We start from the raw sequence: 13,750 nt of genomic DNA on the forward strand, positions 1-13,750 counted from the left end.
CTCTCTCTCTCTCTCTCTCTCTCTCTCTCTCTCTCTCTCTCTCTCTCCCCCCCCCCCCATCTCTCTTTTGAGGTGTGTGTGTGGGGAACAACTTCAGATTGTTAGGAAACAGCTTAAAACAATTCCTATCAGTTCCTGAATTTATCACAATATCATTCATGTAGAATTAGTGGGGTCAGAGTGGTTTGAACTAAAATATTCTTTTAGGCTTCAAGTCACAGAGCTCTGGTGCAGTTTTTGTCACTGTCACTATGACCCACAAGTACTTTTCATTTAGATACTTGTAGATTGAATTTTCTGAGGAAGAAAGAGCTAAGGACTTGAGAGCAGGGGAACAGTAAGCTGGTCCTAAACCAGAACCCTAAATGGGCTCTGCTGTAGTTCCTAATGCCTTGTCAGGGTGGCAGGATTCTCAGCTGGTGGAGCTGCTCCATTTAGCACCAGCAGATAAGCCTACACTAGCTTATAAACAAAAGCCAAAGCTGTGTTTCAGTGGTGATTTGGAAATAAAGATGTGCCACACATCTGTTACTTCTATTCTTAAATGCTTTGTTCATTTTTTTCCAAGTCAAAAAAAAATATACTTTATCTGAGATCCCTGCTGAGTTTTCTTTCAGGTTGTTTTTTTTTTCCACCCAGGTTGCTAATATTTGAAAATGGAAAAACAATGAAACCAAGTAATTTACACAAGTTTCATTCTAGGAGCTATCTAAGATTACTATCCAAAACTGAATCTAGTCCTTGCTGGTTCTGTGTATATACTATTGTCCTTAAATGATATGCATATAATATATATATGAATTTATAAATAGTTCTAAATAAAGTCAATGGTCTAATGAATAAGAAGAACTTGTGCGACTCTTTAGAAACATTCAATATTAGATAAATTGAGGAAATGGCTCAGTGGGTAAGTGACTTGCTGCCAAGCCTGATGACCCAAGTTCAATCCCTGGGACAAACTCCTGGAAGTTGTCCTCTGACATCTACATGTTGCACCATGATATACATGTGAACACACATCCAAATAAGTGTAATAATATTAATAAAAAGAACCTTTCAGTGTTTCAGAAATCCTAATACACTTCCATCCAGCAGAAGACTAAGCGTTTTTTGTTTCTGGCTTGAATTTTATTGAGTCCTTGTTCTCTCATCTAATTATGATTTCTGATTGACATTCAAGTGTATAGTTAAACATAAGTATTCCGTAGATGCAGTTGCAAAATCTGTCAAAATTAGGGCATATGGGGCTGGGAGACAGCTTTGCAAGTAAGGTGCTTTTTCTTAAGCATGAAGATCTGAGTTCATATCCTTAGCACTCATGTAGAAACCTTATGTGGTGATAAATCTAAGCCATGGTGTGTACACACACACACATACACACAAAATTTGTGTGTGTAATACCTAAGATTTGCTAAGCAAATTTTAGGTAATATATTGTTATTAACTATAGCTGCCATACTTTACAATTAGATCTTTAGAACTAACTGATAATCTATCTGTATATTCCTGGACTTCAACCAATATCTACTTACTTCTTCCCACTCCGTAGACCAGGCTGGCCTTGAACTCACAGAGATCTACCTGCCTCTGCCTCCCAAATGTTGGGATTAAAAGCATCCACCACCACTGCCTGGCTCCCCAAACAGTTCTCAGTGTCTCAGAGTAGATCTTATCTCACTTGAGAATGTGGGTGTACTTTACTAGTGTTGCAATGTCTGTAAGAAACCATCTATTCTGTAAATGAGTGTGAGGCAAGAAGAGACTACAATTCTTGACGCTTTTTCTCTCCTTATTTTATATTGCAGCTGCTTAAGAAGCCTGCATAGGAATATAGATAGACAACAGGGGAGATGATGTTGGGACCAGTAGGGTATGTTTCAGAGCAATAAGACATGAGGGCAAGAGCCCTTGTTAGCTGAGCCACATTACCATATTTTTTGACTGTGTCTCTCACTGAACTGGGAGTTTACTGACTTGGCAAGATTGGCTGGTGAGATCCAGGAATCTTGACTCCAGTGCTAGAATATGCACCCATGCCTGGGTTTTTATGTGGGTGCTGGTGATGTGAACTCAGATCCTTATGCTATGTGGAAAGTACTTTACCAACTGAATGATATGCCAGTCTCCACCCATACCCTGTCTTAAAAAAACAAAACAAAACTATAACACACTGAAATGTGCAATGCCTTAGTAAGTGAAAGCAAACTGAGTACATCTGGGAATGCCTGTAGTTCCAAGTCCTCACTTGGAAGTGAGGAGGCTCACTTCAGTTCAGGAGTTCAAGATAAGCTTAGGTAGCAAAACAAACAAAACGAAGTGGTCAACACTTGTAACTCTAGTACTCAGTAAGCTAAGGGAGGAGAATTTTGAGTTTGAGGCTAGCTTGGACAATGTATTGAGAAACTCTCAAAAACAAACAAAAATGCTTATATAAATTTAGGTGAGAACATCAATAGGTCTCCTTTATGCAATGTATGTTGTACAAACAGAGTTCAGTTTCCTTTTGTTTCTGCCATAATTAGAGATAAAAAGATTTGAAATGACTAGTAAATTTGTATAGGGATGAACCTCAAAAAGACAGTAAATGTTTATTTGACTATGATAACCTATTAAAACTGTAAGTCTAACTGTAACAAACTGTAACTCAGCAAACTAGAAAAACAAAACTAAAAAACCCCCACTTCTAGTGCCATTATTTTAAAAGGTAAATTCAATAAAGAGATACAGCTTAAAAGAAGTTGATGCTGTCTGCCAACCTGGATTACAGTGGGATCCTGCCTCAACAGAAAGTGTCCAGCATTTGATATGTTTTACACATACAGTGCCAGGTTGGTTATGTGGGAAACACAAAGAAACACACAAATATGACTTCTCTTGAGATTGGTGGTGTGGTAGAAGAGAGAAAAGTATCTATATTTAATCGCTATGTTTGAAATCACTAAGAGAGACAGGGAAGGTTTTAATGTGACAAAAGGATTGAACTTAAAAAGCTCGAAAGGGTATTTGAATGGCTAAAGGGTGAAAGTGACATTTAAAAAAGGCACAGAGTGAAAAGTAAGGTGTAATCCAATGGGAGCAAATTGAGCTGACAGAGTTAGGAAAGTAGATCTAGAGTTATGTTCCTAACTCAGCTTGCCATAAAAACTGTATCATTTAAAAGTCAGGAAGAACACATGGTATTCACTCACTGATTACTGGATATTAGCCCAGAACCTTGAAATACCCAAGATTCAACTCACAGGCCACATGAAGCTCATGAAGAAGGAAGACCAAGTGGGGGTGATTCAGTCCTTCTTAGAAGGAGCAACAAAATACTCACGGGAGCAAATATGGAGACAAAGTGAGGGACAGAAACTGGAGGAGGGGCTGTCTGAAGACCATTCCACCTGAGTATCCATCCCATGTGCAGTCACCAAAGGTAGATGCTGATGTGGAAGTCAGGAAGTGCATGCTGATAAGAGCCTGATATAGATGTCTCCTCAGAGGTCTGCAAGAGTCTGACATATTCAAAGGCAGATGCTCACAGCTAACCTTTGAACTGATCATGGGGTTCGCAATGGAGGAGTCAGAGTGAAGACTGTAGGAGCTGAAAGGGTTTGCGGCCCCATGAGGAGAGCAATAATACCAACCAACCAGAGCTCCCAGGGTCTAAACCACCAGCCTGGGAACACTTAGGGAGGGATCCATGGCTTCAGCTGTATATGTAAGAGTGGAGGGCCCTGCTGGGCATAGGTGGGAGAAGAGATCCTTGGACTCATGAAGGCTGGACACCCCAGGGGGTGGGAATTTGAGGGTAGGGAGGTGGGAGTGGGGTGGGTAGGTTGGGGTACATCAACAGAGAAGAAGGAAGAGGGATGAGGGGATTGGGGGTTCCTGGGTGGGTGGGGGATGGGGTAAGGGGATAACATGTGGAATGTAAATAAAACATCCAAAAAAAAAAAAGCCAGGAAGAGTCCTTCAACAGAGAAATGGATACAGAGAATGTGGTACATTTACACAATGGAGTATTACTCAGCCATTAAAAACAATGAATTAATGAAATTCTTAGGCAAATGGATGGAACTAGAAAATATCATCCTGAGTGAGGTAACCCAATCACAAAAGAACACACATGGTATACACTCACTGATAAGTGGATATTAGCCCAAAAGTTCTCAACACCCAATATACAACTCACAGACCACATGAAGCTCATGAAGAAGGAAGACCAAAGTATAGATTCTTCGGTCCTTCTTAGGAGTAACAAGATTTGCTCATGAGAGCAAATATGGAGACAAAGTGTGGGACAGAAACTGAAGGAAGGGCCTTCCTGAGACTGTTCCACCTGGGTATCCATCCATATACAGTCACAAAAGGCAGACAGTGATGTAGATGCCAGGAAGTGCACGCTGACAGGAGCCTGATGTAGCTGTCTCCCTTAGAGGTCTGCCAGAGCCTGACATATACAGAGGCGGATGCTCACAGCTAACCATTGAACTGATCATGGGGTTCCAAATGGAGGAGTTAAGAGAGAAGACTGAAGGAGTTGAAGGAGTTTATGATCCCATGGGGAGAGCAACAATACCAACCAACCAGAGCTCCCAGGGCTAAACCACCAGCCTGGGAGTACATAGGGAGGGGCCCATAGCTCCAGCTATATATGTAGGGGAGGAAGGCCTTGTTGGGCATAGGTGGGAGAGGAGGTCCTTGGTCCAGTGAAGGCTGGATGCCCCAGTGTAGGGGAATTTGAGGGTGGGGAGGTGGGAGTGGGTGGGTAGGGGCACATCCTCATAGAAGCAGGAGGAGGAGGATGGGATAGAGGGTTTCTGGGGGGGGGGGAAATGGGGAAAGGGGATAACATCTGAAATGTAAATAAAATATCAAAAAAAAAAAGCCAGGAGGATTTGTATAGCAGATTGAAGAAGGGTAATTGGAGGGTCACTCAATAGGTGACAGAAAAAACTTGGGGAATAATCTATGGAATAATTTCACAGCTCACAGAGTGATGGTAATTCCCCTTCTAATAATAGAAATAGGCAAATAAGCCCTGTAGCATTCAGGTGATACACAAGGATGTGAAAACAAGTAGGAATAAAAAATCAAGTAAGTTTTTCAAAGGAAAATATTCTTTATTTAAATAAAAACATGTTAAGATGACAATCACAAATTTATTAAAAGTTGAGATTTCTCCTAAAGTTTAAAAATGACTTCTATTTGTCATCGGGCATTTTAATTGGCAATGTCTCCATCAGTTTTTCTGACCTGTGGGGAGAAAGAAAAAGATTAAAGTAGTGTCATTTTCACAGCTTGAGATGTGCCAGTAGCATTTAAAAACAGCCTTTTCCTCAGTCTGATCAGAAGTCCCCAGGACTTTCCCTGTGTCCTACTGTGAGTCAAGTAGGAGCAGAATAATTTTTTCCCTAGGACACCGAACCAGGATCATTTGCATATGAGGCAAGGGTGTTATCACTGAGCTGAATCATCAGACCAATGTTTTAATACTTTAATTAATTTTTGTTTTGAGTCAGGATCTTATTCTGTATCTCTGACTGTATAGCAACTATGTAGACCAGGCTGGACTTGAACTCACAGAGATCTGCTTGCCTCTGCCCTCTGATTTGGGGGATTTAAAGGTGTGCACTACCACACTCCATGGCTTACATATCTTTTCAAGTTTAGATCACAATGTTAAAAGTTTGATGTTAACCCAACAAAGGTTACTTTACCTCTTCCCCAAGACTTGGAGGTGTTAGGATGCTTATCAGCCATAGCCTCTTGTAGGTCTCTTGAGTCACTATAGAGAGAAGTACAAGAAAGTTAATAGGGAAGCAGGAATGGGGGATCAGTTGATATATCCAGTTCCAGGCAGTCAGAATTACATTATCCAACATAATTTATATTAATTACTAAGGGTTATAGAAGGAATCATTTGATTTCTATCTTTTGTTTCATATGGTTTCTCTATGCCTTCCATCCTCATGTGGTAAGTGACTCCATCAGTGACTCCTATAACACTTGGGTATGCTCTCCCAGCTTGTTTGGCTAGGGATCCTGAGCTGTTTGTATATAGATGGTCTCCTTAAGTCTGAGAAGTTGGTTTTTTGTTCTTTACAGAATTATGACTGTTATAATTGTCATAATTTGATAAATTTGATAGATAATTTGATAGAATACAGTCCCAAGTGAAGTGTTGAGAAGGAAATTACCCAGAGCCACACACACTGCATGTGTGTATGTGTATGTGCCTGTGTGCTAGAGGTCAGCATTGAATGTTTCTTCAACTGTTTTCCACTTTATTTTTAAAAATGTAAAATCTTATGTATATTGGTATTTTGTCTGCATATATGTCTGTGCACCACATACATGTCTCATGCCTATGGAGGGAGGAAGATGTTGGATTGCTGGAAGTGGAGTTACAGGTGGGCTATGATCTGCTGTAGGTGCTGGCAATCAAACCTGGGTCCTCTGGAACAGCAGCAAGTGATCTTAATTCCTAGGCCATTTCTCTAGCCTCCCATTTTAAACTTTTAAGAGTCTCTTTCTCTTTGTCTCTCTCTGTCTCTCTGTCTCTGTCTCTCCCTTTCTGTCTCTGTCTCTGCCTCTCTCTCTCTCTCTCTCTCTCTCTCTCTCTTTCTCTCTCTCTCTCTCTGTGTGTGTGTGTGTGTGCATGTGTGTATAGGTCAGTGAACAATTTATGGGAGTAGTTCAATCACCATCTGGGTCTTGGGGATCGAACTCAGGGTGCCAGCCTTGGCAACAAGCACCTTTTAACTCTCTGGAATATCTCACCAGACTTCCACATAAAGAAAAAGGAGGGGGAGGAGGGGGAGGAGGAGGGGGAGGAGAAGGAGGAGGAGGAGAGGGAGGAGAAGGAGGAGAAGAAGGTGGTAGTGGTGGTGGTGATGATGATGATATGAGGTCTCCTACTGAACCTGGAGCTTGCTGATTTTGTTAGACTACTTGGCTACATTCTAGGGAACCTCCTTTCTCAGTCCCTGCTTTCTCATTGCTATGATTATAGGTACACACCACCGTACCTTACTGTTTTTTTTTTTTTTTTTTTTTTGTAGGCCTGAATTCAGGTCCTCATGTTTGTGCACCAAGGATTTATCAGCTGAGCTATACCACCTGATCACAAATCTTTAAGTGACTGAAGCTCATGTATTTTGAGCCTATGGCCTAATGGCCATCTTCCCTTTAAAAGTCTAACTTTAGGACTGGTGAGGTGGCTGAGTGAGCAAAAGTACATACTGCCAAGCCTACAACCTGAGTTTGAAACCCAGAATCCATGGAGTGGAAGGAGAAACTGGTGATAGCAGGCTGTCCTCTGACCTGCCCACAAATGCCCTGGTCATGCTAAACAAGCAAGCAAGCAAACAAACAAGCAAACATTAAAAAAAAGTCAAACTTACTAACTTGAATTATGGTGATGAGCATATAGTTTATCTTACCTCTCACAAACCAGCATTTTTGGAGCAAAAGTCTCAAGAACAAATGAAGGAAAATGATTCGTATGATCTAGAAAATAAAGATTGGGAAAGAAGAAACACAATTCCTGAGCATCTTCAGATTGTTGCAGAGAAGGCTAGCTGGTAGCAGAGTCTTTCTTTAGTCTTCCTGTATAGCTGTTGCTGGGAAGTGGTTGCTCTGCCAGGGACCACACGTCCACCCCTTACATTTAGGTGTGAGTATACAACTGTTTTACCAGGGGGAATATGAATGCAAGTATCTTTTCAAATCAGGTACCTTTCCAGTCTCCATTTATGTCATCTTTGGAAGCTAAATTTGGAAGGTTGACAGCCACAAGCTGAAACAAGCTTGTATCCTCATGTTATTAGCAACTGAGTCTGTCTTAGGATCTTTATTACTGTAACAATGAACAAAAGCAGCTTGGGGAAGAAAGGGTTTATTTCGATTACACTTCCAGGTACCAGTAGGGGAAGTCAGAACAGGATCTTGGAGACAGGAATTAAGGAGGTGGATTGCTCAGTTTGGTTTCTTAGGACACAGAATCACCTGTCTAGGGGCAGAACCACCCACAACAGGCTGGAGCCTCCAACATCAATCACTAATCAAGAAAATGACCTACAGGGTTACCTACACCCTGATCTTGTGGAGGCATTTTTTCAATTGAGGTTCTCTCCTCTTAGATTACTCTAGCTTGTGTCAAGTTGACATAAAACTAGTTAGCACAGTACTTGTACTGACATTTTAAATTATAACAACATAATTTAGAGCTTATATTATGGGAAGAAGTATTGTTCTGACACACATATTTAATTATTTTATTGTTTTGCAGTGCTGGGGTTAGAACCTAGGATTGCATGCAAGGCAAGTGCTGTGCCCCTGGGCTACAGTCCTTTCCTATATTCAATATTAAGTTTGATTATGAGGCAGACTTTTATAGATGAGAGTTTTGAAGATGTGTTTAAGAAATAACTTCCTTGCCGGGTGGTGGTGGCGCACGCCTCTAATCCCAGCACTTGGGAGGCAGAGGCAGGCAGATTTCTGAGTACGAGGCCAGCCTGGTCTACAGAGTGAGTTCCAGGACAGCCAGGGCTATACAGAGAAACCCTGTCTCGAAAAAAAAAAAGAAAAATAAATAACTTTCTTAATAGCCGAACTTCATTCAGACTGAATGAAGTCTTTTTATTTATTTTGTTTTTAAAATTAATTAGTTAGTTTATTTTTGAGACAGGGTTTCCTCTATGTGGTCCTGATTGTCCTGGAGCTTTCTATGTAGAGCAGGCTGGCCTTGAACTCACAGAGATCCTTCTGCCTCTGCCTCCTGGGTGCTGGGATTATAGGTAAGTAATAATGCCTGGCAAGATGGGAAACCCTTCATTTTTATACGTGAGTTTAGATTTTAGCTAGATTACTTTTTAATATATTTTTTAAAAAGGGACAATAGTTATTGAATATACTTTTGTTTAAGGAATAATTATTTATTGTGTACATTAGAAAAGGGCAGAGGGGCTGGGCAGTAACAAAAATACCCCTGTATTTGTACCTGTAGCACAAAGCTGTGGGGTACATGGAGGTGCAGGTGGGGGTTATGTCCAGTTGGGAGATGTACTTGTTTGGTTACAGTCAGTTTTTAGTAGTTTTTTAGCATGTAATTTACACTGTGAATAAGGCAGTCCAGATCTGCCAGTGTATGATACTAGGATCTTAGGATGAGCTGCTGAGTCTGAATTTTCAGTTACATAGTCTTTACTACACAAGTCAGGATGATTTGGCTGTTTTGGCTAATCAAGGTTCAGTTCTGGTCAAAGGCTGTGACAATGACATGCTGGCCTATAGCTTAGTTAGACTATTGTTTTTAACTGGGATATTCCTCTAGAGACAGGTGACATTCTTAGACTTAGTGATTTGTAGTAAATGGTTTTTGTGAGAAGAGCATAAAAAGTATTTATTACTCAGGCTGTGTTTACTATCTGCTAGTTCTAAAGCACACTTCTTCTCACAGTTCTGTTCCGTTTCACCCTTGCTCACCCACATTCCAGACATCAGGGTCAGGATTCTGACTCCCAGCACTAGAGGGGTTTTCATTTTCTTCAAAATTTGGATGAGTGATCTTTTGAAGATTAAGTGGCTCTGAAACAAAGTATAAAAGAAGTTCTTGAAGTAGAATATAAAATCAAACCTTTATCTGCTCTGTTTGACTAAGGCTTCGAAATCACCCTGAGATATGGGGATTTTGGAAGCCATAGAATTTGGTCTTATTTATTTATTTGCAAGTGAAAAGCTTACCATCATCGACTGCAGTCCTGTTGATACAGTTGGCCTCATGCTCCTTGAGATTTTTGATTGGGACCACATGACAAGCATTGTATTTGCAGTTAGCCATCTTTTTAGCTATCTTTGGATTTTTCTAGAAGGAATAATTCTTGTTAGGTTTTGCCTGTGTTCCATCCTCCACTAATTTCTGAAGAGACATTATTTCTCGACTTTAAGAACTTTTAGTTTCTAGCTATGATCAGAAGCAAAAAGCAAAACCAAAGAACTATCTTTCTATATTCTGAAAACATTTCTTTACTTGTAATTTACAGTTATTACTGGGGAAACTTACCTTTTTGCATGATGCCAGGTGGTACTGTAATCTGCTGGCAGGTATCCTGTGGTTTGGATCATAAGGACAGAGCTCTATGGGTTCCAACTCCATTAGTCCTAAAAGGCAGGAATCATAGGTTAGAAAAGGAAATATTACCACTTAAGATCAGTCTTGACATAGGCCTGTTTTCTACTCTTAAAAGCAATGTGGTATTAGGGCTGGAGAGAGATGGCTCAGCAATTGAGATTGGTTTCTGTTCAATCTTGAAGCCTGGAGTTCAGATCCCAGAACCCACAATGGATGACTGACAAATGCTGGTAACACCCACTCCTAGGGATCCTGCACTTTCTTCTTACCACCTAGGGATACCTACACACATCACTCACATGGACATATTTGAATAACAATTGTTTATAGCTTAGTTGGTTAGACCAAGTTCTTTGTTTTGGGAAACCAAAATTTAATGTTATACATCCTCAAAGGTTGCTTTAAATAGTGTGCTCACTTCTCAAATAGAGTATTAAACAGGCAAGAATTCCTGGAAAAATCACAGACCTGGATATGATTAAATTCTACACTTGTGCACTAGAGAAAGCAAGGCTCGGGAAGCTGCTTCCTTTAGGGTCCATCACTCTCCTTCATCTCCAATTCTTCTAAAACTGAACTACTAATAGGCAGATAAGTCAGCATAACCACTGAGAAGGAATCAGAAGAACTGTAACATAGTATCTGAGTCTAGCCTACTTACATTACCTAAGAATACTAGCCTGAAATCTCTAAACTTGTGGATATCAACATATGAAGACGCCTAAAAGTGAGCTAAAAATAAACCATCTCAAAGTTGCTGCATTTTACTGCCAATAGGAAGTGCACTCTCCCCCATGGCTACTGTCTTTAGTTATCCAAGCAGACATTCATTTAAAGAACTTCCAAGTTTCCAAGCAACAGCTATAACTGGGATTTCTGCAAAGTAGTGATGTATAGTTTGGTGGTGATGGTAGTGTGTGTGTGTATTTGTCAGAAAAGATCAAGTACGAGTGGCATAAGTGATAGGGTTAGAAAAGTGCCCTAGAATACCCCATTTCAATTTGGTTGTGCACCATGCCTAAGGCATAGACAAAGGGCATAAAATTAGACTGTTAAATGTCAGATTTTCCCAGGGCATTTTGATGATTAAATCTAGGAATTTAGACTGAGGTACCTTTTGGGAACACAAGCCAGGGAGATTCCTTATGCTTTCACTGCATATTAATGAATATATTAGAACCATGGATACTTATAATGAAGTGAATTGACTTTCTGGAAAACTAAAGCTTGTAAAACCTGCTATTATAAATGATTATCTTTAGATTAAAAAAAGCAATATGGGAAAGGTGTTTTAATATCTGTATGTAGTCTTCAGAAAACCTGTTATTTCAGCCAATGGCCTAGGAAAGCATTAATTTTGGCCACACTTATAAGTCTGATGTTAATAAGCCAAATAAATAAATAAATAAATAATTGTTGGAGGATACACAGTGACAACAAGTAATATTGGTTTGTTCATTAATCAAAAACTACTTTTCCCATGGAAGGAGGCCATGACTTGACAGAGGGCATTTGATTTACTATGTTAGACTCCTTGAAGCCACTGTCATACTTAAACTTAACATAAGGATTGTGAGATTACCTTATTCTCGAAGCACTGTATCAATTGAAGAAGTTTAAGAAGACAGAGAGCGCAGCACCCTCCAGTTAACAAAGGGGATCAGCTTGTTGTCCAAGCTTTCTGTTCAGTCCCTCTCCTCTCACCATGGGTTCTGTGTTTCTCAGAAGTTTGGAAAGTTTTGATGTCATAGTGAAGTCATAGAGAAGTGATTCTCAGTCTGGCTGCATGTGGGATTCACCAGGAAGTTTTAAAGTGACAGATCCTTTAGTTCTACTTCAGAACTATTGGGTCAGAATCTTAAGAATGCAGGCTGGGTGAGTATGCCTTTAAGAGTTTCTCAGTAGATTCTGGTTGATAGTTACTAGGTTACTAGGTTACTGCCACCATTCCTAGGCTTTGCTCTTGGATAATTAAATGGTTTTAGATGGTTCTTCAAGTTCACAGAAGAAGCCACAGTATAATCTTCTCAGTAAATCCCAAAAGACTACCCGTTACCATAATAAGCCCCACCTTTCAGTCTGCGCCTTTTCTTTACGGGGAGCCAAACACAGAATTCCATAGAAAGTGATAGGACAAACTCACTACACACTCAAAAATCAAAATTTTAGTTTATTTTTAGTATACCATATCCAATATACCAGGCCCTGAGCTAAATAATAATAAATCATTTAATCACTTCCATACTTGTATAAGGAATTACCATCATTTAATAAATGAGGAAAACAAACTCACTGAGGCTAGCCTAAAGGATTGCACATATTTCAGTAGCCTTATTAATATTGTTTGAGGTAAGACATGTAGAATGCTGAAAAATCTGGTATGTAGCAAACAGCTTGGTTATCACTTAAACTAATCAGTGTAATGCAACAGTTCCATGAGATACAAATTACAATCAACGTAGTACCATTTAAAAGTACATAAACGGATCAGCTGGTAACTGATAGAGTTGAGATGCAAATTAAAGCTACCTGAGTCCCGAACCTGGGTCCTTAAGTCGTAAGGCTCAGCTAATTCTACTGAGCTACATTAAGAGTTTGATTCTGACTGGTATAAAAGTGTAGGTTTTCCCTCATTATCAGCTGCAGCTGGTGTTGCCAGGCTCCAACAATATTTCACTGAAAGTGGGGAGGGAATATAATATGAAATGGGACTCCTTTCTCCCACCTCCACCCAGGATTTTGTGCTCATGTAAAAACTCCTGATATGGAAAAACAGTAGAGAAAAACAGTAGAGAAAAGACTGTGGGAAGGAAGTAGATACAAAGACATCTCTGACTTACCACTTCCCTGGGATATTTTACCTTCTGCATTGAAAGAAACTTGAAGTAAGCTGAAAGTTTCTTTAGGTAGAGGGCTCAAGCTTAGTTGAAATACAAGATTTATCTCAGTGCTAAAATTTACTCAAACATTTAAGATTAAAATATCATTATTACTTTTCTCTTGAGGAAGTTATGTCTGGTTTCTTCCTTCCAAACTCATGCTCCCAAAAATAAGATTCAGACTCAAAATATATTTACAAATACTTTGGCCATATAATTAGACTCTTTTCTAACTAGATCATAACTAAAATAACCCAGTTATTTTAACCAACATTCTGCCACATAGTTGGTTACCTGTGCTCAGGTACTATGCGTCCGTCTTCTCGTATCTCCTTGGTTGGTCTTCCTGCACCTGGTTCTATCCCAGAATCCTTTCTCCTCTCAGATGTCCCACCTTTATTTCTTGCCTAAGTTATAGGCCTTTGCCTTTGATTGACAGGTGATTCATCCATACAGTACATAAGATATTATCTTTACATTTTCTTGCTGATTAATCTGGCTCTTCATCATGGGGCTTTTTTTTTTTTTATCAACTTACTCTTAATACTTCAATAAGTTATTAGTATTACATCTTTGATTTTTCAAAACAGGTTTATTTATTTATTTATTTATTTATTTATTTATTTATTTAATGTATGAGTGTTCTATCTGCATGTATACCTGCACGCCATAATATAAATAAATAAATCTTAAAAAAAGATTTTGGATCCAGCTATACCACTCCTAGGCATATACCCAGAAGATGCTCGAA

General features: G+C 39.6%; 1 protein-coding gene across 1 annotated transcript; it reads right to left on the bottom strand.

Moving 5' to 3' along the window:
* Positions 1 to 5,087: 5,087 nt before the first annotated feature.
* On the bottom strand, positions 5,088 to 11,816 carry LOC114632554 (gametocyte-specific factor 1-like). The gene is made up of 7 exons (XM_028781086.1): positions 11,703 to 11,816; positions 10,052 to 10,149; positions 9,733 to 9,853; positions 9,475 to 9,576; positions 7,431 to 7,497; positions 5,706 to 5,773; positions 5,088 to 5,241 (listed from the first exon to the last, which is right to left on the bottom strand). Exons 2-7 carry the CDS (start codon positions 10,142 to 10,144, stop codon positions 5,228 to 5,230), a joined length of 465 nt encoding a protein of 154 aa, XP_028636919.1. The 5' UTR covers positions 10,145 to 10,149; positions 11,703 to 11,816; the 3' UTR covers positions 5,088 to 5,227.
* Positions 11,817 to 13,750: the final 1,934 nt, after the last annotated feature.

The sequence above is a fragment of the Grammomys surdaster genome, unplaced genomic scaffold (assembly GCF_004785775.1).
Source record: "Grammomys surdaster isolate TR1022 unplaced genomic scaffold, NIH_TR_1.0 374, whole genome shotgun sequence".
NCBI classification, from domain to species: Eukaryota; Metazoa; Chordata; class Mammalia; order Rodentia; family Muridae; genus Grammomys; species Grammomys surdaster.